Source organism: Pelophylax lessonae (genome assembly GCF_965119305.1).
Source record: "Pelophylax lessonae genome assembly, chromosome: 2".
In the NCBI taxonomy this organism is placed as follows: Eukaryota; Metazoa; Chordata; class Amphibia; order Anura; family Ranidae; genus Pelophylax; species Pelophylax lessonae.
In genome coordinates this window covers 119,900,053-119,927,265 of record NC_138769.1, presented here as the reverse complement: position 1 = coordinate 119,927,265, position 27,213 = coordinate 119,900,053, and the positions used below count along the sequence as shown (strand labels likewise).

Sequence of the window (27,213 nt, the reverse complement as noted above, 5' to 3'; positions counted from 1 at the left end):
TAAAAGGTATAGTCTTTTTCCAAAGAGTGGGGACATCTCCATGGATCTTGTAGGTCTTCTAGAGCAAAGATGTCTTTCAGGCCCAATCTAGTGGAATGGCTACCTCTGGTGGTGTCCATGGTAGGGTCCATCGGGGCATTAAAGTCACTGCATAGTATAACATTTCCTTTCTGAATTTTAATAATTATTTTCAGGCCAGGAATTGTTGAGGATTTTCGTTTGGAGCATATATGTTAGCAATTGTCAAAATTGAGTTCTCAATCTTGGCAACTATTATTACACTTGGGAGAACAAGTATTTGATACACTGCCGTTTTTGCAGGTTTTCCTACTTACAAAGCATGTAGAGGTCTGTAATTTTCATCATAGGTACTCTTCATTTGTGAGAGACGGAATCTAAAGCAAAAATCCAGAAAATAACATTGTATGATTTTTAAATAATTAATTTACATTTTATTGCATAGGTATTTGATCACCTACCAACCAGTAAGAATTCCGGCTCTCACAGACCTGTTATTTTTTCTTTAAGAAGCCCTCCTGTTCTCCACTCATTACCTGTATTACCTGCACCTGTTTGAACTCGTTACCTGTAACAAAGACACCTGTCCACACACTCAATCAAACGGACTCCAACCTCTCCACAATGGCTAAGACCAGAGAGCAGTGTAAGGACATCAGGGATAAAATTGTAGACCTGCACAATAGGCAAGCAGCTTGGTGAGAAGGCAACAACTGTTGGCGCAACTATTAGAAAATTGAAGAAGTTCAAGATTATACCGGAACCGCGACCCACACTGTACTTGTGGACTTCCGTCAGTATACGACTTCCTACAGTCTTGAACATGTATACCAGATTTTCCAGCCACCCTTCATACAAAACTAGCCGACCACTTAGCTTGTACTGGAATCACCCTTTGTTGAACAGTTTCACACTCAATTTATACACAAATGAGCACATCTCTCTCCTGACCAAATTACCCTATCAGGTCAGGGGTTGCCAGATTACATTATCATATACAGATGAAATTGTATACAGAAATATAATTAACATATCTAAAGAACAACCAACACAAACCGTATACTATTTCCACTCAGTAACTAAGAGATTACCATTATTCAATCAACCTGAGTCAAATAACTAGCAGATGGCCGTCCTCGAGCTCCTTAAAGACAATACACATTACCTCAATACACAAACAATAGGGAGAGCCTGTCTGACATTGAAGGACATGGAACAGAAGCCAATGTGATTAGCTCTTTCAATGAACATGTTCAGAATCAAACAGGAATAGTCCTCACATATTTCTCGAGATACATGGCTGACAAATATTACTGTCCCACTTGAAGCAATCCAAACCATATTCCCAGTGTCCATTAGGTATCTTTCAATCCCAGACCCCGGGGTTCCCCAGCCACCCCCCGAACCCCTCTAAACAGTCACGGTGGGTCTATTGGTGCCCACCCTGACTGTGGTTGTTGCTGACCGATTTGCACAACGGGGGGTTTGGAGCTGGTTTCCTGCCTCCTGGGGGTTTTGTGACTGGGGCAGGGTTGTCCTTTGGGCTCCTTTCGGCGCTTTTTGGACTGGGGGAGCAGATTGTCATCCACGGTAAGCGCCTCACACGGCCGGATCAGGCCGGAAATTTAGGCCACGGCTGAAAGACCAAGCTGTCTGAGTGACTGACCAGGCTATACGAGTTCCTGACCAAGCTGTCCGAGCTGCAGATCAAGCTGACAGAGCTGCTGTCGGGCACGCAGGCTGGATTGGGCAAAATATTTAGGCCATGACTTTGCGGCCTACTCACGGGTGACTGACCAAGCTGTCTGAGCTGATGTCCAAGCTGTGCGAGCTGCTAATCGAGCTGACAGAGCTGCCGTCGCGCACGTGGCCGTATCGGGCCAAAAATTTAGGCCGCGGCTTTGCGGCCTTCTCGCGGCTGACTGACCAAGCTGTCCGAGCTGCTAACCAAGCTGTCCGAGCTGCTAACCAAGCTGTCCAAGCTGCTGTTCGAGTTTACAGGGCACGCACCTCACGCAGCCATTGGACCAAAAAGTTAGACCACGACTTTGTGGCCTACTCGCCGCTGACTGACCAAGCTGCCTGAGCTGTTAACCATGCTGACAGAGCTGCCAACAGGCACGCGCCTCACGTGGCTGGATCAGGCCAAAAATTTAGGCCACGGCTCGCGTCTAATATTTAAGTCACGGCTTGCAATCTACTGGGCCAAGCAGACGCTTTGGGCGCCACCGTTGGGGGGGCAGCCTCAGTGAGTTTAGCTGAGGCTCCCAACTCTCTCCTTGGGCATCTGCCGGACTGTGGATCCGGGCAATTGCGGCTGGGCCTCTACTGAAATTTAGGCTGCGACCTGTTGAGCCATTTGGTCAGCCTTGTTACCCCTCTTGAACCGGGTGGAATCATTGGGGCATTTCATTTTTAGTGAAAAGTAGCAGCCATTATGTGGGCGAGGGTGCTCTGCCTGCGCCTCTGCGTCACGACGAGTCCCACCCCCAACTTCAAGGGGGCTATGTCCTATAATGTCCTCTGTGGAGGACGATCCTCTTGCTTTTTGCGGGGTCTAATAGGTAGTCCGTTTGTGGACCTTTGGCTGGCGTCTCCTTGCGGGACTGATGTCAGCGGCCTCCCCTGCTTGTTATATTTTCAGGGTGATCTTGGTATATATCGACTCTCCTGGGTCTGCATCCACGCACGTGCTGTGACAGTGACAATGATTGCTCTTTTACTGCATAGGCGCATGAAAAGGCGCTGGTGGATGCACTGATTGTGTCGGTGCGGGACTTTGTAAACATGGGGGGATGCAGGCGAAGCTGCATCAGAGGCACCAGTGGAGAAGTACCTACCCTTATTTTTTTCAACACTTTGGAGGTGTTACTTTGTTTTGAATAATTTTTCACACACAAGAGGTGTTGGGTCACTTTTTTATTATTTTCGTGACAATATTTTTGTGGTATTATGTTATGGCGTTTTTTTCTTTTCATTGAGGAAAATTTACGCTATCTTACCTTATATACACCAATCTGGATTCTGCACCTCTAGGAAGAATTTGAGGATTGAGTCACACATTATTCTTTCACTTAATTCTGGTAAGCAGTTTACCCATCAGAGGTGGATTCTCCTGATATCAACACATTTTTTACTCAAGAACTTTTCTATATTTGCACTGTATCTTGAACTTTACATCAATTAATTATTTATCATTCTACCATTTATTCAATTTTTATATCAGACTCAATTTTTGGGAATAATTTTCCTTGTTCATATTTGAGCGCGACTAATTGTTTTATATTACTATTGGGGTGTTGTCACACTTGAAGTTGCAGCTTTTATGTTACACTAGGGCGTTTTTTTTCTTGATTTATGAGCTCCTGTTTAACCTCGTTGGCTACGTTTAGCCTTTGGGAAGTATGTTTATTACTGTGTTCTTCCCACCCCTCATATTAACACTGCTTTGGGATGTCCCAAGGGTCAAGACGATATGGAGCTGTGTCCGTCAGTGAACGAAAGAGAAAATGGGATTTTATGTCTTACCATAAAAATCCTTTTCTCTGATATTCATTAACGGACACAGCACCCGCCCCTCTAATGAGTTGGGGTTTCTTTTCTTCTGATACTGCTTGTTACAAAACTGAAGAGCTAGAGCAGGAAGTGGAAGTATACTTCTGCGACTGCCCTATGGGCGTAGTCAAACTTTTTTCAGCCTAGTGTCCTACTCCTGTAGGGGGCAGCATAAACCCAAGGGTTATGAAGATATGGAGCTGTATCCATCATTGAACATCAGAGAAAAGGATTTTACGGTAAGACAAAAATCCAATTTTTTCTGTACCAATGGACACTTTAATTTTGTTGCTGGGTGTCATTGATCTAGTGGAGACCACGAAACAGTTGTTTGTTTGTTTTTTTTCTCCTATAATGCGAGAAGTGATATGGAAATCACCAGCCCCTCTCACGGTATCTAGCTGAAAGTTAACAGATCTCTTTCTCTCTACAACCTCCCTTATGCAAGCAGGAACTGCATTGCAAAATTTGACAAAATATGGATAAGCAATTGAACTGATGCTCAAGCTATAACACTCTGAAGTGTGTGTGTATATGTATACACACTGAACAAAATTATAAACGCAACACTTTTGTTTTTGCCCCCATTTTTCATGAGCTGAACTCAAAGATCTAAGACTTTCTATGTACTCAAAAGGTCTATTTCTCTCAAATATTGTTCACAAATCTGTCTAAATCTGTGTTAGTGAGCACTTCTCCTTTGCCAAGATAATTCACCCACCTCACGGGTGTGACATATCAAGATGCCCATTAGACAGCATGATTATTGCCCAGGTGTGCCTTAGGCTGGCCACAATAAAAGGCCACTCTAAAATGGGCAGTTTTATCACACAGGACAATGAGTTTTCAGAGAGCTTACAATTGGCATGCTGACTGCAGGAATGTCCGTCAGAGCTGTTGCCTGTGAATTGAATGTTCAATTCTCTACCATAAGCCATCTCCAAAAGGCGTTTCAGAGAAAATTTGGCAGTACATCCAACCAGCCTCACAACCACAGACCACATGTAACCACACCAGCCCAGGACCTCCACATCCAGCATCTTCATCTCCAAGATGGTCTGAGACCAGCCACCTGGACAGCTTCTGTAACAATTGGTTTGCATAACCAAAGAATTTCTGCACAAACTGTCAGAAACCGTCTAAGGGAAGCTCATGTGCAGGCTCGTCATCCTCATCGGTGTCTCGACCTGACTGCATTTCGTCGTCGTAACCGACTTGAGTGGGCAAATGCTCACATTCTATGGTGTCTGGTACTTTGGAGGAGTGTTCTCTTCATGGATCAATCCCAGTTTTCTTGGATCTTTGAGTTCAGCTTATGAAAAATGAGGGCAAAAACAAGTGTCCCATTTATAATTTTGTTCATTACATACAGTGCCTTGCGAAAGTATTCGGCCCCCTTGAACTTTGCGACCTTTTGCCACATTTCAGGCTTAAAACATAAAGATATAAAACTGTAATTTTTTGTGACGAATCAACAAGTGGGACACAGTCATGAAGTGGAACGAAATTTATTGGATATTTCAAACTTTGTTAACAAATAAAAAACTGAAAAATAGGGCGTGCAAAATTATTCAGCCCCTTTACTTTCAGTGCAGCAAACTCTCTCCAGAAGTTCAGTGAGGATCTCTGAATGATCCAATGTTGACCTAAATGACTAATGATGATAAATAGAATCCACCTGTGTGTAATCAAGTCTCCGTATAAATGCACCTGCACTGTGATAGTCTCAGAGGTCCATTTAAAGCGCAGAGAGCATCATGAAGAACGAGGAACACACCAGACAGGTCCGAGATACTGTTGTGGAGAAGTTTAAAGCCGGATTTGGATACAGAAGGATTTCCCAAGCTTTAAACATCCCAAGGAGCACTGTGCAAGCAATAATATTGAAATGGAAGGAGTATCAGACCACTGCAAATCTACAAAGACCTAGCCGTCCCTGTAAACTTTCAGCTCATACAAGGAGAAGACTGATCAGAGATGCAGCCAAGAGGCCCATGATCACTCTGGATGAACTGCAGAGATCTACAGCTGAGGTGGGCAACTCTGTCCATAGGACAACAATCAGTCGTATACTGCACAAATCTGGCCTTTATGGAAGAGTGGCAAGAAGAAAGCCATTTCTTAAAGATATCCATAAAAAGTGTCATTTAAAGTTTGCCACAAGCCATCTGGGAGACACACCAAACATGTGGAAGAAGGTGCTCTGGTCAGATGAAACCAAAATCGAACTTTTTGGCAACAATGCTAAACGTTATGTTTGGCGTAAAAGCAACACAGCTCATCACCCTGAACACACCATCCCCACTGTCAAACATGGTGGTGGTAGCATCATGGTTTGGGGCTGCTTTTCTTCAGCAGGGACAGGGAAGATGGTTAAAATTGATGGGAAGATGGATGGAGCCAAATACAGGACCATTCTGGAAAAAAAACCTGATGGAGTCTGCAATTGACCTAAGACTGGGACGCAGATTTGTTTTCCAACAAGACAATGATCCAAAACATAAAGCAAAATCTACAATGGAATGGTTCACAAATAAACATATCCAGGTGTTAGAATGGCCAAATCAAAGTCCAGACCTGAATCCAATCGAGAATCTGTGGAAAGAACTGAAAACTGCTGTTCACAAACGCTCTCCATCCAACCTCACTGAGCTCGAGCTGTTTTGCAAGGAGGAATGGGCAAAAATTTCAGTCTCTCGATGTGCAAAACTGATAGAGACATACCCTAAGCGACTTACAGCTGTAATCGCAGCAAAAGGTGGTGCTACAAAGTATTAACTTAAGGGGGCTGAATAATTTTACACGCCCAGTTTTTCAGTTTTTTATTTGTTAAAGTTTGAAATATCCAATAAATTTCATTCCACTTCATGATTATGTCCCACTTGTTGATTCTTCACAAAAATTACAGTTTTATATCTTTGTTTGAAGCCTGAAATGTGGCAAAAGGTCGAAAAGTTCAAGGGGGCCGAATACTTTCGCAAGGCACTGTATATTTAATATATATATATAAATTGATCTACCCTAATGTACTAACTCATTTATTTTTCTTTTCTTTTTCTCTACGTACAGTCACCAGTGTAGTACAGCGTCTTCATGACTGGCATGGCTATGATCAGGGATGCTGACTGGTGACAGTATGTTTAAAAATAATATTTTTTTTCAATTTCAACTTCATTTTTTATTTTTTTTTATATGCTGTCAGAGTAGTTCAGTGTCACCATAGTACTCTTGGTGGGGGGGGGGGGGGGGAATATGATCAGGGATGAAAGAACTAACAAGTAGCAAAACACCATAAGAAGCATAGCAGGTATACAGCATAATAAACACTCCTCTAAGAAGCATATGATGTTTCCTGAAAGACCTATTTCTGTTGGCGTTAGAGGGTAACATCAATTCGCCAATAGATATGTGCATCAACTAATACCGAAAAACACATGCCAGACCAGAGAGCAATGTCAAGTGGATATATCTCAGCATTTTGCTATCCTGCCACAAGAACAGGGAGGCTCACAGAAGAAAAACTATAGTAAAGATCTAGAAAGCTAGACCATAAACCAGCTAGGCAGAGAGGGAAAATAAGAGCAGGAGGTGAGAAAAAGAGAGGAAAGAAGGGGGAGGAGGGGCATAAGAGAAAAACACTTAAGCCCTGCTTAAATGCTCACAAGAAACCCAATAAAAGGTAACCAGAAAAAATGCTCAGCTGCCCATCTGAGAGGAGCTACTCTCTCAGGCATAGAACCTGATAACCTTAGCATATCCCTCCCCACTTAAAAGTATTGTTGAATACTCTGTAGGCATGCTATAATGAAGCAAACATGCCCATGTTGTTTGATACTGAGAAATCTTATCATAATAAATATGAATTGGTTCCTTCATTTCTGCAATCTTTCCAAGGCAAGCAACCATTCTCCCACAGTCGGGGGTTGAAGTGATCTCCAGTGGACCGGCTTACAAAGTCTGGATGCATTCACCATATGCATGGCTTAGGATTTGTAGGATGGGTAGGGCAAGCCAGTCTAAGAACCAGCCTCTGTCAAAAAAAATGTAAGGCAGGGGCTTTCCATCCAAGCCAGGTGGAAATTCGGAATTGTAGTGCAGTGACGATGGAGGCCCTCTCCCTGATGAGATAGAATAGGCAGTACAAGCCGCATGAAAGGTAGGAAGTATAGGATCTATCAAAGTGCGATGAGAGCACCTCTGTATCTGGTGACTTTTGGATCCAAGGTAAAGCCGGTAATGGGATGGAAGAAAAGGCCTGCTCCACCAAAGCTTTATTTGCACTATGGGTGCACAAATCAACAATTCTGGTCAAAATGCAGGCTCAATAATATTATTTCAATCTAGAAGACCAAATCCACCTTGGTGTTTAGGAAGAGTAAATTGCTGAAAATTAAGTCTGTGGGACTTACAATGCCAAAGAAACATGAGCATCATACTCTTCAAAGGAAGAGAAAAAGGCAGATGGCACTTTAACGGGTATCATCTGCATATCATAAAGCAGACGCGGGAAGAAATTCAATTTTAGGATTGCGGCTCTACCGAACCAGGAATAAGATTTGTTTCACATTCTGAGATCCTGAGCAATTTGGTATAGCGAAGCTTGATAATAAGGAGCATTAAGGCCTAACAACGCTACGGGGAGCTGTATCCCCAAGTAGGGATCAGCCGCCTAACTCTAGGTCAGTGATGGCGAACCTTGGCACTCCAGATGTTTGGAACTACATTTCCCAGGATACTCGTGTACTCTGTAGTGTAGTGGAGCATCATGGGAAATGTAGTTCCAAAACATCTGGGGTGCCAAGGTAAGACATCACTGCTCTAAGTGAATGGAAAAATTGAGCAAACTCCTCTAAGGTCAACGATACATTAAGAGCATCAGATTTTGAAAAGTTCACCTTCAAATGAGCTAAGTCTTGGAATTGGTCAAGGGCTCTCAACAAGTCGGGGAGGGAAGCATCCGGGTCTGTCAAAAAAGCAAGATATCAGTGAATGCCGCAAGTTTGTGTTCCACTCCCTGCACTGCAACACCATGAATGAATGGTATAATAATATTGGGGACAGTGGACAACCCTACCTGGTCCCATTGTAAATCCAGAAAGCTTCCAACGGGTGGCCTTTTGCCCTTATTGTGGCGTGTTTGGACAGAATTTGGGCGTGTAACAGATTGCGAATGCCAAGGAAATGAAAGGCCATGTCCATAAAGTCACATGCAGCCCTGTTGAATGCCTTCTTGCCATCCAAAGAGAGATAGAAGCCTCTCTGTCCCCTGGTTGTCAGCCAATGATGGTTACCTTCCTTCCAGGAATAAAACCAACCTGGTCAAGAGATACCCCCTGTGGCAGGAAAGGAAGGAGCCTATTGGCCAGATTCTTTGCATACAATTTCACATCAACATGAATGAGGGATGCTGAAGGTGTGACTTGATTGTGCATAATGCCTTGTGCGGCTAAACAGAATATCCAGTGAAAGTATTCAATAGAGCAGGGGTCCCCAAACTGTGGTCCAGTGACCTGATTTTTTGTATGTTTGTAGAGCCATCTTACACAGGCACAGCTAGAAAAAAAAATCAAAACCAATTCCTACGTTAATGCAAGGCCATACATGAATCGAATTCCGAACAAATTCTCTTTTGAAAATCAGAAATTTTGTGATCCGAATATGCCACCATTGATTTTTGAAATTTGACCAACCAAGCTTTCAATTTCTTCTCATGTTGCTACAGAAATGGCTGGGAATCTTGTTTTCTTTTCAGAATTTTTCTTTTCTTGTGCTCATGTGCATTTCTTTTTTAGTTATATTTCTCACACGATTCTCCCGTCATTGATTAGAAAATAATTTGGTTTTCCAAAAATTTCCAACATGTCCTATTACGCCCACTAATGGTGTAAAATTTGTACGAAAATATTTTCAGAAGAAAATTTGGAATTCAACCCATACATGGCCGGCCTAAGTGTACAAAAGCAGCACACTAATGGTTTTTATACAAGACCTAACAGTACTGTGACGCAGCTACAATATTAAAACTTGCTTGGTTTATAACGATCCCATTAATAAACATAAATATAAGCACTAACAATCATAAACTAGATGTGCTAAAATCATAAATTAACTTACAGCAATATAAGTCACATCCTTCGGCAGTACTGTGGCAGCAATCTTGGATTTTCTTCTGCTGACTTTTCTGTGTTTTTATGTACATGTGATCGGCTTCTTAATAAATCCTGTTTTTTTTTTTTTTTTAAACTACTACACTATTGGACATGCCTTTATAGTCCTCTTCCATTACATGTGTTTGTGAGCTCAGCTGGTGTTGCTGGATACAGGCTGTCAAGGCTGTCTGTCAGCCGGGCAATTTTAGATCTCTTTTAAGGGATCTTACGGTGCTGTTAAGAGTTTTTGCTGAAGTTAGGTGCAACTGTCATTGACATAGTGTTTTGAAGTGTTACCTGTTACACTGCACAATGCTCTTTATATTCAGTGCAGCACCGTCTTTATTGGGGACATTGTAACTAATATTTGAATGTAAATTGTGCTATTTATGTTTTTTTGCTTCTAATTATGCTGCAAGTTATTATTTGAGCATATATAGTTTGATTGTTAGCACTATATTTTATTGTCTTTTTTGGTTGTTAAAAACCAACCAAATTTTATTAGAGCCCCTTTTTCACAGTACTTAGAAAATATATATTATATCCATTCCTTAGTCTCTGATCTTACAGATTCCCATACTAATTATTAGCATTTGTTACAGAAGACCGTGTCTAAGAGGTAATTTTCTGTAAAAGTTTTGTGATACCCAGATGTCAATGTAATAATCATACTAAATAGTAGAGCTAATTTGTGCTCAAACATTCTAAATGTGCAGTTGGGAGTTCTCTCTACGCAACACTTTTCTTATTAGGTATGCTACCCAATGCTGTTACATCCACAAACTCCACAGCACACGGGTCCTTCGTCAGTAATTCCTTTTTGATGTAAACTTTGCTTTTTTAACAGAATGTAAAGCAATGTCCTTCCCCAATGTACAGGCTTGAAAGCTACAAGCATTTGCCTGCCTTACTTATCGAGCTCTGCTTTTCAGATGTTAAAAGCACTCACTCCCAGGATATATTCCTAATGAGGTTTTATAATTGTGTCTCTGGGGTGCTCTTTACATAACCCAGCAGTACTCTGGATCTGAGCTGGCCGGACCTGTTCAGCTAGAATGATAACTGCTGTAATGAGTCCGGGGGACACTGCAGAGATTTGCTATGAGAGTAACTGCTGGCTAGTGGAAGGAGTCAAGAACATATTTGATTTAGGTCATTTATTACAGAGGAACAGTTTGGCTGCAATTATTGCCAATCTTTGACACGGCAGCTCGGTTTCCATCTGATTAGAGTGCCCTGGCATGGCCCTCAGCAGCAGAAAGCAAGATACAGAGATCTTAAATTTGTATTCTTGCTACTCTCAGGGACCATACTATGCCAGTCTGTTAAATGGGAACGAAAAAAATAGCGCGTAGGGCTCCATTCACAAAGCGGTATCTACCACTTCAAGAAATGCAGTAAAAATACGCTCAGTGTTTTTCCAAAAAATGTTTGACATTTACAAAAAAACTACTAAAAAACTGCATGCGCTATTTTAGGAAGTGATGCGGTATTTAGGTAGTGAAAGCTTGTGGTAATTTAACGCCGGCGATAGCCAGAGTCCTTAACAACTAGTAGTAAATAGCTGGTTGTTAAAGAGTGGGCAGCCGCTGCGTCCCTAACAACCGATGGGCCATTAGCTGTCAGTGGAGTTTCTGAATGTAAACAAAAGAATTGCTGGCAATGAAAAATGAACAAGGAAAAACAGCGTGGAGTCCCCCCCCCCCCCCCAATCCATACCAGTCCTTTTGGGGTTTTTTTTGTGTTTTTTTTTCCAGTAAGGGGGCGGCATGTGGCCTTGTATGGTTCAGGTAGGGGGGGGCGGGCTTTATGCTCAGGTAAGGGTCTGTTATGGATTTTGGGGTGGACCCCATGCCATTTTTTTTCTAATTTTTCTTTGCCAGCAATTCTTTTGTCTACATTGAGCTGTCAGCGGGGAGCGTAGCACCCCCCCCCCCCTGCTCTGTAACAACCATATTGTTTACTGGTTGTAAGGGTTTCAGGCAGCTAACTACCTTAACTATCGCATGCATGGACCACTACTCATTTAGCACATGCATTTAATTATTTGTTTCCTTCTGTGAATTGCGTTTAATGTATTTTCATGCAGTATTTACTGAGCGATTTCAGTGTTTTTCGGTAAAAACCACAAAACAGTTTAGTGAATTGGCAGTTTCAGGATTTCATGCGATATTTAAGCAAAACGTTTCTGGACACCTAAATATCGAATGCGAGATGCTTTCGTGACTGGAGGCCAGACGTACTGGTTTGACTTTCTTTTTTTAAAAAATTTTACTGTTAAAGATGAATTGGTCAAAGAAACATTTAACGTTTCCTTTTTATGAAAAAATGAGTGCACAAATTTTTGCTGGGAAAAAAATGGGCATTTATTATTATTTTTTTTTTTTTTTCATAGAAGCCTGAAAAGTATTGCACACAAGGATGCAATGTCAGGCTGCTGCAGGCACTTCCTGCTGCTCTTTGATCATACCTCTGTATGGTCTTTCAGCTGCATAGCTGTAGGAAGTATCCATGGGCTACAAATGCGCTTATCAGCACACTTGTAGTCCATTGAGAACTACAAGTCAATCTGCCACTGTACCACAGTCACATTTATTGCAGTGTCTGGTGACGACTTGCCATCCATCTTTTAGTGTCCTTACTACTTCATCCTTCATTCCAGACGTAAAAGGTATTCTAAACTTTCCAAACTGGCCCATGGTGCCCATAGACTCGGGCACAAACAATCTGCTGCTTAAACCTACATGCATGCTCTGGTGCTTGCCATTTGTAGCTGTTGGCAAAGCCTTGGAATGCATAGATCCTTTGCTTTGCCATGTGCCATCTTCATTGAAAATTTATTTCACCAGTGGTTTGTATTCTGCTTTGGAGAACACTAACTTGAAACAAGTAGGAAATATGTCATCACCCAGTCCTCCATTTTTACCCTGTTGTGTAACATTGACAGTGAGATCTGATGCTAGTGGTACACTTTGAGAGAAACTGCTGTTTAAAAAAAGTTCTGCTGTGAGGGTAGCTTGGAAGCTGCAATTTCTGACCGCTCCTACAGAAAATACTGGTTGCCTGGCTGTCATACCAATGTGTTTTCAACAATATTCAAATATCAAATTTCTCTGGCTCCCTCGATTTGCCTACTTGTTCCATGTAAGTGACTTAGAAAGTATTGAAACTAGTGGGTGAGCATAACATCCAGGCAACAAACATTTTTAGAGGGCAGCAGTGACAGCCTCCATTTCCCATTGTAGGTTTAATTCATTTGTTTGCAATATCCTTAATTTACAAAATGTCTGCCTGCACTGCCTACAAATTGCACTTGCGCCTTGTCTATGTGTCCTGCCTTGTATATTGAATTTATTTGAATCATAGGCCCAATGTCTGTTTGTATTCTACTAGATTGTTTTTCTTTGTAAATGCATGGTTGTGAATTCCTATCCAGACACACATAATCAGGAGATTTTACAGCTAATTTAAGTGCACAGCTGCAGCTCCTTTGTTTGAAGTAGTCAATGTAATTTAAATAAGTTTGTAAACATTCGGTATAAATTCTTTAATTATCTGAAGGATGAGAAGTCTGCCAGCAGCTGCATATATTTGTTGGGTATTTATTTAAATCAGGCATGGATTTGTTTTTTTTTGGCTAGTCATCTCTGAGGGGAGAAAATTCTCATAAAGATGTTGACTGTGTAAATAGTAAAATTATTTGCAAGCTAAGTAACGTTTGCTTATTTTCCTTCAATTGGCTTAATAATTCATATGTATGAATATTAAAGTGCTTCTTGTGTTTTCACAGCATTGCAATGGCAACAAAAGAAAACATGACATCACAGAGGGGAATTTTGAAATCCATACAGAGCCGAATGAATACCTTGGCCAGTATCCTTACATAATACGGTTTTGTTCAATCGTCATATTTGTATATATCAATATTTTAAGATATTGGGTTTTTTTTTTTGTTTTGTTTGTTTTTGAACATGAGGTAGGTACAGGTCCATTACTCATGCTATCAAACTGATCGCAGACCTGAAAGAAAAATTAACCTGGAATGTAGAATCTAGAACCCTCCTCTCCTCCAATAAAACCTTTAGTATTACTGGGGATTCCAATCTACTGGACTGTACATATGGCCTTAACGGTAGTAGCTATTTTGTACCACCTTGGCAAACCATGTTTCTTTACGTGCAAGCTTCTAGTAAGCCCCACAGTATGAAGGTGCAAAAATAAATCGCTTGTAAACCCTTACCTTAAAAAACAACCCATTCAGTATAAAATTTAAATTAAAGGAACATTTTTTATAGATATAAAACAAAACATTATAAATACCTTTCTTTCCCTTTTTATAAGTGATCACATAACCTCTGTTCTCAGCAGCACAGAGAAGTTAGGTGTTAGGTAGGTGAAAAAGCAGCACACTGATCTTTCCAGTGATAGGCTGTGCAGGGGTGGTGTGTGAGCAGAAGTCTGATCATTAGAGGAGAGCGCACCGAGTTCCCAGCACAGATAGAGAACTGACCACTGTGCCCTCATGCCTAGTGTAGTCAGTTTTTAATAGGAAAGAGGGGCTGGCAGTAACACCAGAGATTTCACACAAATGAAGCAATACAAAGAGAACAGGATAACTTTTCATACAAACATATGGTACAGCAGGCACATATCAGGAATATGAAATGTTGGGTTTACATATTCTTTAACCTGTAGCTACTCATGAACCATGCATGTAAGTATCGGGTCAAATACACAGGCATACAACAAAAAAAGCAATGATTCTCTATGCGTGGCCTTATGCTTACTGGGGACGCATTTAACCACTTGCTGACCAGGCCTTTTTTTTTTCACATGTGTTAAAATCTGTATTTTTTTGCTAGACAATTACTTAGAACCCCCAAACATGATATACGTTTTTTTTTTAGCAGAGACCCTAGAGCAGGGGTCTTCAAACTATGGCCCTCCAGTTGTTCAGGAACTACAATTCCCATCATGCCTAGTCATGTCTGTGAATGTCAGAGTTTTACAATGCCTCATGGGATGTGTAGTTCCGAAACAGCTGGAGGGCCATAGTTTGAGGATCCCTGCCCTAGAGCAATGGCGGCGAACCTTGGCACCCCAGATGTTTTGGAACTACGTTACCCATGATGCTCATGCATTCTGTAGTCTAGTGAAGCATCATGGGAAATGTAGTTCTAAAACATCTTGGGTGCCAAGGTTTGCCATCACTGCCCTAGAGAATAAAATGGCAGTGGTTGCAATTTTTTGTGTCACACAGTTTTTGCCCAGCGGCTTTTTTAAATGCATTTTTTGGGGAAAAATACACTTTTGATAAATTCAAGAAAAAAACTATTGTATACCCCAATTTTTTTTCTATAAAATGAAAGACGATGTTACGCTGAGTAAAAAAATACCTAACCTGTCATGCTTTAAAATTGTGCGTGCTCTTAGAATGGTGCCAAACTACGGTACCTTAAAATCTACATAGGCGATGCTTTAAAAATTTCTACAGGTTACCAGTTTAATACAGAGGAGGTCTAGTGCTAGAATTATTGCTCAGACGTTTGCAACGATTCCTCGCGTGTGGTGCAAAACACAGTTTACATATGTAGGCATAACCCGCATATACGTTCAGTACTGCGCATGGGGATGGGGGTGCTTTTAATAAAAAAATATTTTTCTCTTTCGTTCATTGACGGACACAGCTCCCGATTCTTCTTAGCCACTGGGTTATAATACCCCCTAGAGGAGTAGGACACTAGGCAGGAAAAAGCTTGACTACGCCAGTGGGCAGTCCCAGGGGGTTTACACCCACTCTCAGCTATAGGCACTCAGGTTTTTTCTGCCTAGTCAGGAGTAAGGACCTAGTTCCTTACTGGGATCTCTGGTCCTGGCAATTTTTTCTTTTCAAATGGAATTTTTTCCTCCTTTTATTATTTTGTTTCTGTAATCTACAATCAAGTGCCGGACTGGGTGACGAATTGGATAATCTAGATGCTTAGGGTCACCCCAGTCCAGCCAGCAAGCGCTTGCAGACCGCAGCTCCGTCCTAGGGAGCTACATGTTAACTGGTTGGCTATGGTTTGCCTTGGGAATTTTTTCCCAAGGAGTTCCCAGAGTTACCAATCTGTAATGTTAGCCTGGGAACCACCGAGGAGCTGGTGGGGGCATCTCTCCTGCTGCTTTTAAAAGTGATCCCGCCACTGGGATCGCTTTTATCGGAAAGCCAGTCGCCTAAGAAAAAAAAAAAAGATACAGGGTTATGCCGTCTAGCTGCTTCCATAACCCCATTATTTAACATCAAACTAATAACGTTACATTTACAGTTAGGCGGCCGGCAAGTGGTTAAAACTCTATAATCTCCTTAAAAAACATCCTCTATGGGTGTATGTACTGTGTAATAGCTTTTTTATGAAGATATTTTTTATTAGATTTGAATATAAACAAATAACATAAACGTTGCAACAATCCATAAAGGCCACAATTCACAGTAACTGTAAAGACAAGAAAGAAAAACTATGTATTCAGACTCAAGACCTTTGATTTAAATGCATTACAATATCAGTAGCCATGGTGGTTAAAGTATAGTAGACCTAGAAATTGCCTTAACCACTTGCCTACTGGGCACTTTCACCCCCTTCCTGCCCAGGCCAATTTTCAGCTTGCAGTGCTTTCACACTTTGAATGACAATTACTCAATCATGCAACACTGTACCCATTTGAAACTCATGTCCTTTTTTTTTCCACACAAATAGAGCTTTATTTTGGTGGAATTTGATAATTGCTGGGTTTTTTATTTTTTGTACTATAAATAAGAAATGCTGAAAATTTTGTGGAAAAAAACACCTTTTTCTTTTTCGGTCATAAAGTTTTGCAAATTAGTAATTTTTCTTCATAAATTTTGGCCAAAATGTATACTGCTAGATATCTTTGGTAAAAATAACCTAAGTCCGTGTGTATTATTTGGTCTTTGGGAATGTTAGGCCTCTTTCACACACACATTAATTTCATCAGTTCAGTCATGTTTTTTTGTCATCAGTTTTTTTCAGTCAACATCAGTTTTTCATCTGTTGTCATCAGTTTTTCTTCTGTTGTCATCAGTTTTTAATCAGTTGTCATCTGTTTTTCATCTGTTTTTCATCTGATCCATTTTTTTGACGGATGAAAAATGGGGCTTTGACGGAAGCGGATGAAAACGGATGTAAATGAACAGCTGTTGTCATCCATTCTTTCAAAGGAATGCATTAATGTCTGTTTTTCATCCGTCAACGGATGGATGAAAAACGGACGAACGGTGCGTATAAGTGAAAGGGGCCTTAGAGTCTATAAGCTATGGTGCCAATCATTGAAAATGTATCACACCTGATGTACTGACGGCCTATTGCACTTCTTGAGACCCTAACAAGCGAGTAAAGTACAAACACCCCCCAAATGACCCCTTTTTGGAAAGCCGGCATTCCAAGGTATTTAGTAAGAGGCATGGTGAGTTTTTTGAAGTTGTAATTTTTTTCTCTCAATTCTTTGCACAATGAAGTTTGTTTTTTTTTTGTTTTTTTCAAAATTGTCATATTAACAGGTTATTCCTCTCACACAGCATATGCATACTTTCAACTACACCCCAAAACACATTCTGCTACTTCTCCTAAATATGGCGATACTACATGTGTGAGACTTTTTCACAGCCTAGCCACATACAGAGGCCCAACATGCAGGGAACACTGTTAGGTGTTCTAGGGACATAAATCACACCTCTAATGTAATGATGACCTATCGCACTTTTTTATTATTTTAATGAATCTTTAGTGTAACATGAGTACAGATAAGAATGAGACAACAACGACAAAAGTGCGGGAGAGGGGTGTTAGCGAAACAGTGCCACACCCCAGGGGTCATAAAAGTGCATCGTGGTACATAACACAGTGAAAAAGGAGCAGCATTTATCAACACAATATAGTGCAAAAACCAGCATTCATTGGAAAATAAGGGCGGCCTGCCGGGTGCTACGCATCACAGTCAACTTCGGACGTCCGGGAGTCCCAGAGGGTGCAAAACACAGCCTGGGGGAGCCCCAGGCCAAGGCACACCGCAGGGGGAGGGGGGCGACAGCCTCAATCAAACCACCCCCAGTGCGGCGCCCCCCAGGCACCCCCAACCACCGCAAACGGGCGGTGGGGGGGTACCCAGCAACAGAATGGGACCACACGGAAGAGCTGCACCACCCTCAGGCCAGCTCCATGAGCGGAGGGGCCTAAGGAGAGGGAGACGCAACATGACTAACTCCCGGAGACCACCCAAAACACTCACAAAGTCGCCCACTCGAGGTAGATTGAGCAACATATAGGGACGAAGAACAAATAGAAAAAATCCAGAAACGGAATACCAAGGAGAGGAAAACAAGAAAGAGAAGATAGGGAGGGAGAGGGGGAAGGAGGAGGCCTAGGGAAGGAAAAAAAAGAAGGGGGAAAGAAGATCGTACCTGCCAGAATCTGGAGCACTGCCAGCGCCGCGCCCCCACGGGATCCTCCCGTCCACCTGAAAAGCAAGGACATCCTACGGAAAGGGGCCTAAGGGCTGGGCCCGGGAATGGCTGCTAGGGACGGATCGGCCAACACCAGCAGGGCATGATCAAGGCTCGAGGGCACCACGGACGGGTCACCCGAGTGATCAGTCCACGGTCTCCATCTCGAGTCATTTCGCTCCCTTGTCCCTCGACATCTAGCGACCCAGTCCTCTGCATCTCTGATAGTGTCCACCATCCGCCGCCACTGCCCGGAACCTGCGGCCGCTTCCAATAAATCGGGATCAATCTCCTCGCAGCGCTAAGGAGATGGGGTAGCAAGCTACGTCTATAGCGGCTGAGCGGCATGCAGGGCACGTGCAGGAGAAAATGGAGGGGGCTAAAAGGCACATCCAGGTCCAGGATAGTTTTGACATGTTCCCGAATGTCGTGCCAAAAAGGGGTGATCACCGGGCACTCCCACCACAGATGAAGCAGGGTGCCGACACCGCCACAGTTTCGCCAACATGCAGAGGCGGCCGAGGGATAGATGAGGGCCAAGTCCGCTGGTACCCGGTACCAGCGCGTACCTATCACACTTTTGAAGGCCCTGGAGCAACAAGAAAATAGAAACGCCCACAAAATAACCCCATTTTGGAAAGCAAGCACTCCACCATATGATCTATGAGGCATAATGAGTCTTTGAAACATGTAATTTTTTCCACAAGTTTTTGGAAAATGTGAAAAGAAAATGAAAACGCATTTTTTTTTTTTAACACAAAGTTGTCTATTTACACAATATTTCTAACACATAGCATGTACAGAGCAAAAATTGCACCCCACAATACATTCTGCTATTCCTCCTGAGTATGGCAAAAACACGTGAGGCTTTTACACAGCCTGGTCACATAGCTGTTTTGGAGCATAAATTACACATCTAATTTCCTGACAACCTATCATTTTTTTGATGTCCTTTATATTTCTAACACATAGTATGTACATACCTAGAATTACACTCCAAAATAAATTCTATTGAGGAAAGGGTACAAAAAAAGTATTACCTATGGTTTTAGTAGTGCAGTTGTCCACAGAGGAGAGCATTGGTCCAGGCAGCATACTGAGGCATGGTGGTAGTAAGTCAGCAGCAGGCTGAGGGCCTCGGTCAGGTAAGACCTGGGCACAGGGGTAGAGGCTTCTCCCACATAAATCTCTTTGAAGTCCCCGGACTCCAGACCCTAATCCGGAAATTACAAAACCTGGAGAAAACTAAAAAAATTTGTTTTCTCCATCCGTAAAAACAATTCTGGAGCCTCTCACATATGAGGGACCTCTGTGTACTACAGTAGCAGGGCAACAGATCAGTCTAAGTGGAAGGCAGAAGCATAGTTGATAAAACAGGCAAGGGTCAGTTTACGTGGAAGCAGTCCAAACGGTAGGCAGGGGCATCGTCAAAAAACAGGCCAGGGTCAGTTCACGTGGAAGGCAGTGGCATGGTTATTCGAGGAAGCATGGAAGATGGTCAGCACAGATGATGAAAATGGTGAAATGGTTAACCACTTTCCCACTGGGCACCTAAACCCCCTTCCTAACCAGACCAATTTTCAGCTTTCAGTGCTCTCAAATTTTGAAATTTTACCCATATGAAATTTTTGTCATTTTTTTTTTAAACAAACAGAGCTTTCCTCTGGTGGTATTTATTCATCATTGGGTTTTTTATTTTGTGCGCTATAAAGGACAAAAACCCGAAAATTTTGTAAAAAAAAAAAAAAAAAGAAAAATGCATTTTTCTATATTTCGGTTTTAAAATTTTGCAAATTTAGTAATTTTTCTTCATAAATTTTGGCCAGAAGTTATACTGCTTCCTATCTTTGGTAAAAAAAAACCCAAATAAGTATATATTATTTGGTCTTTGATGTGGCATGGATGTGGCATGAATGAGCACTGACGGGGCATGGATGTGGCACAGATGAGCACTGACATGGCATGGTTGAGCCACGGATGAGCACTGAGGTGGCATGGGTGGACACGGATGGCCATGGATGTGGCACGGATGGGCATAACTGAGGCATGAAGGAAGCAGGGAATGAGTGCAGCTGCAGTCTCTCTTCTCGCGCGCTGTACCGATTGCTGTATATGGCACACGAGGAGAGGAGTGAACTCAACCGTACATGCGCCGCTCTGTTGACAAATGATCACTCCTATATTGGACATAGCGATTATGTTGTAAAGGGCTGCTGTCATTGGCCCTTTACCACGATCCGTGATGTGCCTTAGACCCAGCGAGCACGGACACATCCGTGTTCGCTCCACAGGGGAGTCATTGTATGCCCTCCCAGAATAAGCCGACCGTGCTGTAGCAGTCATTCGGCTATGTCCTGGTCGGCAAGTGGGTAAAATATGGGCTAATAGGAATGTGTGATAAAGTCTGAAGCATTTTCCATTGCATAGGCTGGGTTGGGAGGGACACTGGGGTCAATGGTAGCTGGTATCTTTAAAATCCTCTTTTGCTGCATACGCTACCTCTTTTTTTGCGTCTTCGGCCTGCTTCAGATGGTGGCTTGTTGTCCAGGAAGTGGTGCTCATGAAGTAGGCTAACCGCATCAGAGCAAAGGTTTTCTGAGGGGGTCTTTGTTGATATACAAAAAGGGGCACCCAAAATAGAGACTGCTGTGTCCTGTATGCCTGGGCACAGACCCGTCAAGGGACCCAATGGTAGTCCAAAAGGGTCTCAAATGGTAAGTGGGGAGCCACCGCAGCCAAAATTGACTAGAGAAAAAAAACAAAAAAAAAAACAGGTAGGGGCTAGAAGGTGCCTCTGGAGAACGGCTGCATTAAGGGATGCTCAGACCAACTTAGTATAAATAATCAAAAAATTCTTTATTGAAGATCAAAATGACACACGGTTTGAGAAATACCCCCAATATAGGGGAACAGTGTACAAATATCGACAGATATGAAATATAAATGACAACACACAAGACATATAAAACCAAAAACTTCACACATACAAGGCCGGCCTCACACACACACTGGAAGATCAGACCAGCAGCGACCAGAGTAAGCTGCATGTATTCCCACCGGGAATGTCAGGATGCTGCTATCTCATTGGTCTGCTGGTCGGCATGCCACAATGATGTATTATACCTGGTATAGAATAACCAATAACTGCTATACCAATAATTCAGAAGGTCATGGACTACATAATTGAACCAATATCTTATCAACCCTGTACTTCAAAATTACTGATTGAATGGTAATACTGGAGTCTATTCACAGACTGTCAGAGAAGCACCAATAATCTACTGGAATGCAGGTTTGAGCCTATAAACTTCTACTGTGATTGAAAAGTCTGTGGGCTCCAAATTTTCATCATGATTTCACCATAAAGGGAGAAGCATCTAAAGGAATGTCTGCACACCAAGTAATATGGGTTGTTTGAAAAGCCAATCCTGGAAATGGATAATAGCTGATAGTCTTGAAGGGATGAAGTTCAGATCCTCCAGAGTTATGGTTTGCACAATCAGGCCAACATGAAACCCCTTATGGCAGAAAGTCTCATACTATGGTAATGGATATAGGTGCGGGAGCAAGGGAGAGACGCAGTATAATGGAAGGGCTGCGCAGGCTCACACCATACATAGACTGCACACCATATTGGTCAATTTTCCCATTGGCCTTGACAATGGCCGTGAGGTGTATACACACTATATGACTGGGTCAGCCTGGTGGTCACAGCCTTTTCTCTATCCCCTTATCAACGATTGCTTATGCTCACCGTTCGTTGGAGGTCTTTAAATGATTAGACTTCTGTTCATCTCCTTGGGGTATTCTGAGAATGAAGGCCCGATGCTGAAGGTTTCCGCTCCGGCAAACCACGAGGAGATGGTGTGTTCCGGTATTGGCAAGTGAACAACGCTGTGGGCGGGAGCTGGAACGCAGCGGTGGCTCTTCCGGGTGGTGTGATGCCGGCGTGTGACGTCAACGCGTTTCGCGTGCGTGACGCATGCTTCGTCAGGACGTCATTGGTACGTGAGGGAAGTGAATAAATAGGGGAATAGCCTGATTGGTGAATACTATCAGGTGACAGTGTAGCAAACATTCCTCTATTGCGACTACCCACATAATTAAAAACCGGATGGAATTGCTCCATCATGTGGTAAAAAGTAGGTAATGCATGATAATAAGTATTCATTTGACAGTTATGGCGTGGCTCCAGAGCGATCAGTAACGGCTCTCCAGACAACTAAGTATTACTTAAAGGCACAGTTAAAGACCAGACTCAATCAATATAGGGATTGTCGCACTGACCATACATTTTATTAGGTACCTTTGATACTTTTGACTTTAAAAGTCAATTCAACCAATCACATTGTCATTAGTTATATGACACATGCGACTTGGGGGTATCAGTACACAAATTAAACAGATGCCAAAATTGACAAATGAGACAGCTATTTTTTGGAAAAAACTTTTTTCAAAACTCAAAATATTTATCACTTTGCACTGAGGGATTACTAGGCAGCTAGAATTTCGATAAGGTCCTCCTAAAAGAAGAAAAGGCATCTGTTTAATTTGTGTACTGATACCCCCAAGTCGCATGTGTCATATAACTAATGACAATGTGATTGGTTGAATTGACTTTTAAAGTCAAAAGTATCAAAGGTACCTAATAAAATGTATGGTCAGTGCGACAATCCCTATATTGATTGAGTCCGGTCTTTAACTGTGCCTTTAAGTAATACTTAGTTGTCTGGAGAGCCGTTACTGATCGCTCTGGAGCCACGCCATAACTGTCAAATGAATACTTATTATCATGCATTACCTACTTTTTACCACATGATGGAGCAATTCCATCCGGTTTTTAATTATGTGGGAAGTCGCAATAGAGGAATGTTTGCTACACTGTCACCTGATAGTATTCACCAATCAGGCTATTCCCCTATTTATTCACTTCCCTCACGTACCAATGACGTCCTGACGAAGCGTGCGTCACGCACGCGAAACGTGTTGACGTCACACGCCGGCATCACACCACCCGGAAGAGCCACCGCTGCGTTCCAGCTCCCGCCCACAGCGTTGTTCACTTGCCAATACCGGAACACACCATCTCCTCGTGGTTTGCCGGAGCGGAAACCTTCAGCATCGGGCCTTCATTCTCAGAATACCCCAAGGAGATGAACAGAAGTCTAATCATTTAAAGACCTCCAACGAACGGTGAGCATAAGCAATCGTTGATAAGGGGATAGAGAAAAGGCTGTGACCACCAGGCTGACCCAGTCATATAGTGTGTATACACCTCACGGCCATTGTCAAGGCCAATGGGAAAATTGACCAATATGGTGTGCAGTCTATGTATGGTGTGAGCCTGCGCAGCCCTTCCATTATACTGCGTCTCTCCCTTGCTCCCGCACCTATATCCATTACCATAGTATGAGACTTTCTGCCATAAGGGGTTTCATGTTGGCCTGATTGTGCAAACCATAACTCTGGAGGATCTGAACTTCATCCCTTCAAGACTATCAGCTATTATCCATTTCCAGGATTGGCTTTTCAAACAACCCATATTACTTGGTGTGCAGACATTCCTTTAGATGCTTCTCCCTTTATGGTGAAATCATGATGAAAATTTGGAGCCCACAGACTTTTCAATCACAGTAGAAGTTTATAGGCTCAAACCTGCATTCCAGTAGATTATTGGTGCTTCTCTGACAGTCTGTGAATAGACTCCAGTATTACCATTCAATCAGTAATTTTGAAGTACAGGGTTGATAAGATATTGGTTCAATTATGTAGTCCATGACCTTCTGAATTATTGGTATAGCAGTTATTGGTTATTCTATACCAGGTATAATACATCATTGTGGCATGCCGACCAGCAGACCAATGAGATAGCAGCATCCTGACATTCCCGGTGGGAATACATGCAGCTTACTCTGGTCGCTGCTGGTCTGATCTTCCAGTGTGTGTGTGAGGCCGGCCTTGTATGTGTGAAGTTTTTGGTTTTATATGTCTTGTGTGTTGTCATTTATATTTCATATCTGTCGATATTTGTACACTGTTCCCCTATATTGGGGGTATTTCTCAAACCGTGTGTCATTTTGATCTTCAATAAAGAATTTTTTGATTATTTATACTAAGTTGGTCTGAGCATCCCTTAATGCAGCCGTTCTCCAGAGGCACCTTCTAGACCCTACCTGTTTTTTTTCTCTCTGGTCTTTGTTGATAGTTGAGGGACCTGAAAATGTATTCTATTAATTTTTGGAAGGGGGTGGGGCTTTTTCAATGCATTATAAATGGCTAAATGAATTAGAAAAGTTTGCTACTTTATTGTACCAGAAATGGGACCTCCTTGTTGCCAAATAGGGCTGAAGCATTTGGTCATTGAAATCCACCCCCCATGTAAAGATTACATTATTGGAAGCACGTTGGCTTTTGAATAAAGATTGTGGGAAGCCCTTCCAGTTCTTTCTGGTGGTTCTGCGGGCCATAGTTTTTGCAAGGTGTAGGTGTTTGAAAAGGGGCAGGCTGGTATAGTAGTTACCCAGGTATATGTGATAACCTTTGTGCAGCAGTGGGTATGCCAGGTCCCATACAATTTTTCCAGTTGTGCCCATGTAGGCCAGGAACTCAGGGGGCTGGAGCTGGGAATCTATTCCTTCATATATGCAGAACACTTACAGATATCCTGTGGCTCTTTCACATAACTTTAAATTGTAACTAAAATTTGACCTCATATTTGGCCCTTTTGCTAGGAATACTGTATATTGTTTTCTCTTTCATTCATTGACAGACACAGCTTCTGATCTTCATAACCATTGGGTTATAAAAAATATATTTTTCACCAATTCATGCGCTGACCAAATATATAAATAGAAAGTGCAGCGCCTAATGATAATAAACCTAATACATATAGGTATGATACACATAAATGATAGGAAGATGGAAATTGATATCCTATACAATCACATGAAAAAAAAACATGAATAAACATGGCTTGTGTGTACGAAGACAGTCCTAGTAAGAAAACAGTCTCTAAACTGAATGAAGGGAAGTGATGATAGAAAGCCGCTCCCACTGTAGAGTGATGTTCACCACCGTGATGTTGATACCAAGGTACTCTTACCAGATTGAATGAATACAGCATGGAATTTCCAAAATGGCTGTGGCGGAAGCGTGCTTACGTGCGTCATACGTGCTGATGCGTTTCGTCGTCATAGACGATGTTAAAGGCGTAACAGGCGTTTTCGGCCAAGTGCACCTGTGCCCAGACCAGCCTGCACAGTCGCCACTGCGCATGAACGCCACGGCCCTGCCGGAAGACTGAAGGTAGGGTGGAGTGAAGGACAGAGCAACAGTACATACCCACATCTGTTGCTATGACATTGCTTTTAGGAGGCTTGGCCTCCTTAAGGTCAACCAAGTTTAATCATTGGGTTATACTGCCCCCTACTGGAGTAGGACACTAGGTAGAAAAAAAAGTCTTGCTACGCCTATGGGCAGTCCCAGGGAGTATACTCCCTCTCTCTGCTATAGGTACTAAGTTTTTTTCTGCCTAGTCAGGAGTAAGGACCTAGTTCCTTGCTGGGATCTCTGGTCCTGGCAATTTTTTCTTTTTAGATAGATTTTTTTCTCTTGTTTTTTTTCCTGTAGGATCTACAATCAACTGCCGGACTGGGCGACGGCCTGGATAATCTAGATCCAGTAGTCACCCCAGTCTGGCCAGCGAGCACGAGCAGACCTCCGCACTAGGTCGACCGCGACATAGCCCCAACATAACGGGGGCTGGCCTGCGAGTTAAACACCTCGCGAGGTCGCATACGACTGGGTCTCGGCCCGAGTTGCAGCATTCCTCCTTGCCGACAGCCCCCCCATTTTGATGGAGAGGAGGTTCTGTCTGGAGCAGTGCCTTCTGTCGGAACTGTCCCTCCTCTCCACCTGGAGGATTTTGGGGTGAACATGGGATGGTCGGACACCCAGGTTTCCCTCCTTCCCGTTAGGCGACCCCCTCATTCCTTTTGGTGGACCATATGGGGCCGTCTTGTCCTCCCCTCTTCACTATGCTGGGGCTGTGGGGTGGTTGGGTTCACCTCCTGGGGTGGGGGCAGGGTACCATGCTGGCGATGGGGCGGTGGGTTACACTGCCTGTGACCAGGCGATCGGCTGTAGTCCGATGGCCATTTTGCAGTAGTGTGCCATTGAAAAAAGCGGCGGCCATGACAGTGGAGCCCTCTGGGCGGCAATTTTGGCGGTGGGCGCCCCTCCTCATCCCCTGGTGCTGGCTCCTGGATCTTTTCACTTCCTGATCACCGCACGTAGAGTGCAGATTATCCTGGTGGCTGCAGGTGCCTGTTTCTGGTGGCTGGTGAGTCTGCTGGGGTCCTTTCCCTCTCTGCTGAGGATCAATTGGTGCTCTGTTACTGGGGACCGGGTGGTGCTGGCGGAATGGTGGGGGTGTCCCTTAGCAGTGTTTTTTTTGCTTTTTTGTGGGGTCCCCCTATTAACTCATGGAGAAGTTAGAGCACATTTCCCCACTTGATCCCTCTCAGAGGCTGCGGGGCCCTCTAGAGTCCTTTGTGTCCTGGGTGAAAGTGTTTTTTGGACGAACGGCTAGCACAAAGCACCCCCCGCCTTATCTGTATCCTCAGACCCTAAATCTGATTTGGCTGCCATGGACGTGGGTCACTCTGCTGGGTCTGCGACCAAACACTGAGTTCTCAGAAGGGATGATTTCTCCACTCCTTTAGCCGCGCACGAAAAGGCGCTGGTGGATGCACTTATTGTATCTGTGCGTGAGACTTTAAAGATGGAGCTGGGACGTAGCCGTCGGTTCCCTTTGGCACTCACAAGCCATCAAGAGCGACAAAGGTGTTTCCTTTCCCCTCCTATTTTGATAGAATTGTCGCTGAAGAGTGGGAACGACCAACAAACCCCCTTGTGGTCCCTAAGCGATTTGCTAGGTGGTACCCCTATGAGGCATCCCTTCTTAAAAAGTGGACTGTTCCACCGGTGGTG

At 43.1% G+C, this 27,213-nt stretch overlaps 1 protein-coding gene across 2 annotated transcripts in view; it reads left to right on the top strand.

Annotated features, from left to right (window-relative positions):
- Nucleotides 1-27,213, top strand: part of GOSR1 (golgi SNAP receptor complex member 1) — a 235,878-nt gene that overhangs the window by 189,503 nt on the left and 19,162 nt on the right. For both annotated transcript variants that reach the window (XM_082244947.1, XM_082244946.1), the window contains exon 8: nt 13,513-13,595. In XM_082244947.1, coding sequence (XP_082101073.1) covers nt 13,513-13,595 — 83 coding nt within the window. The remainder of the gene's footprint in view (nt 1-13,512; nt 13,596-27,213) is intronic.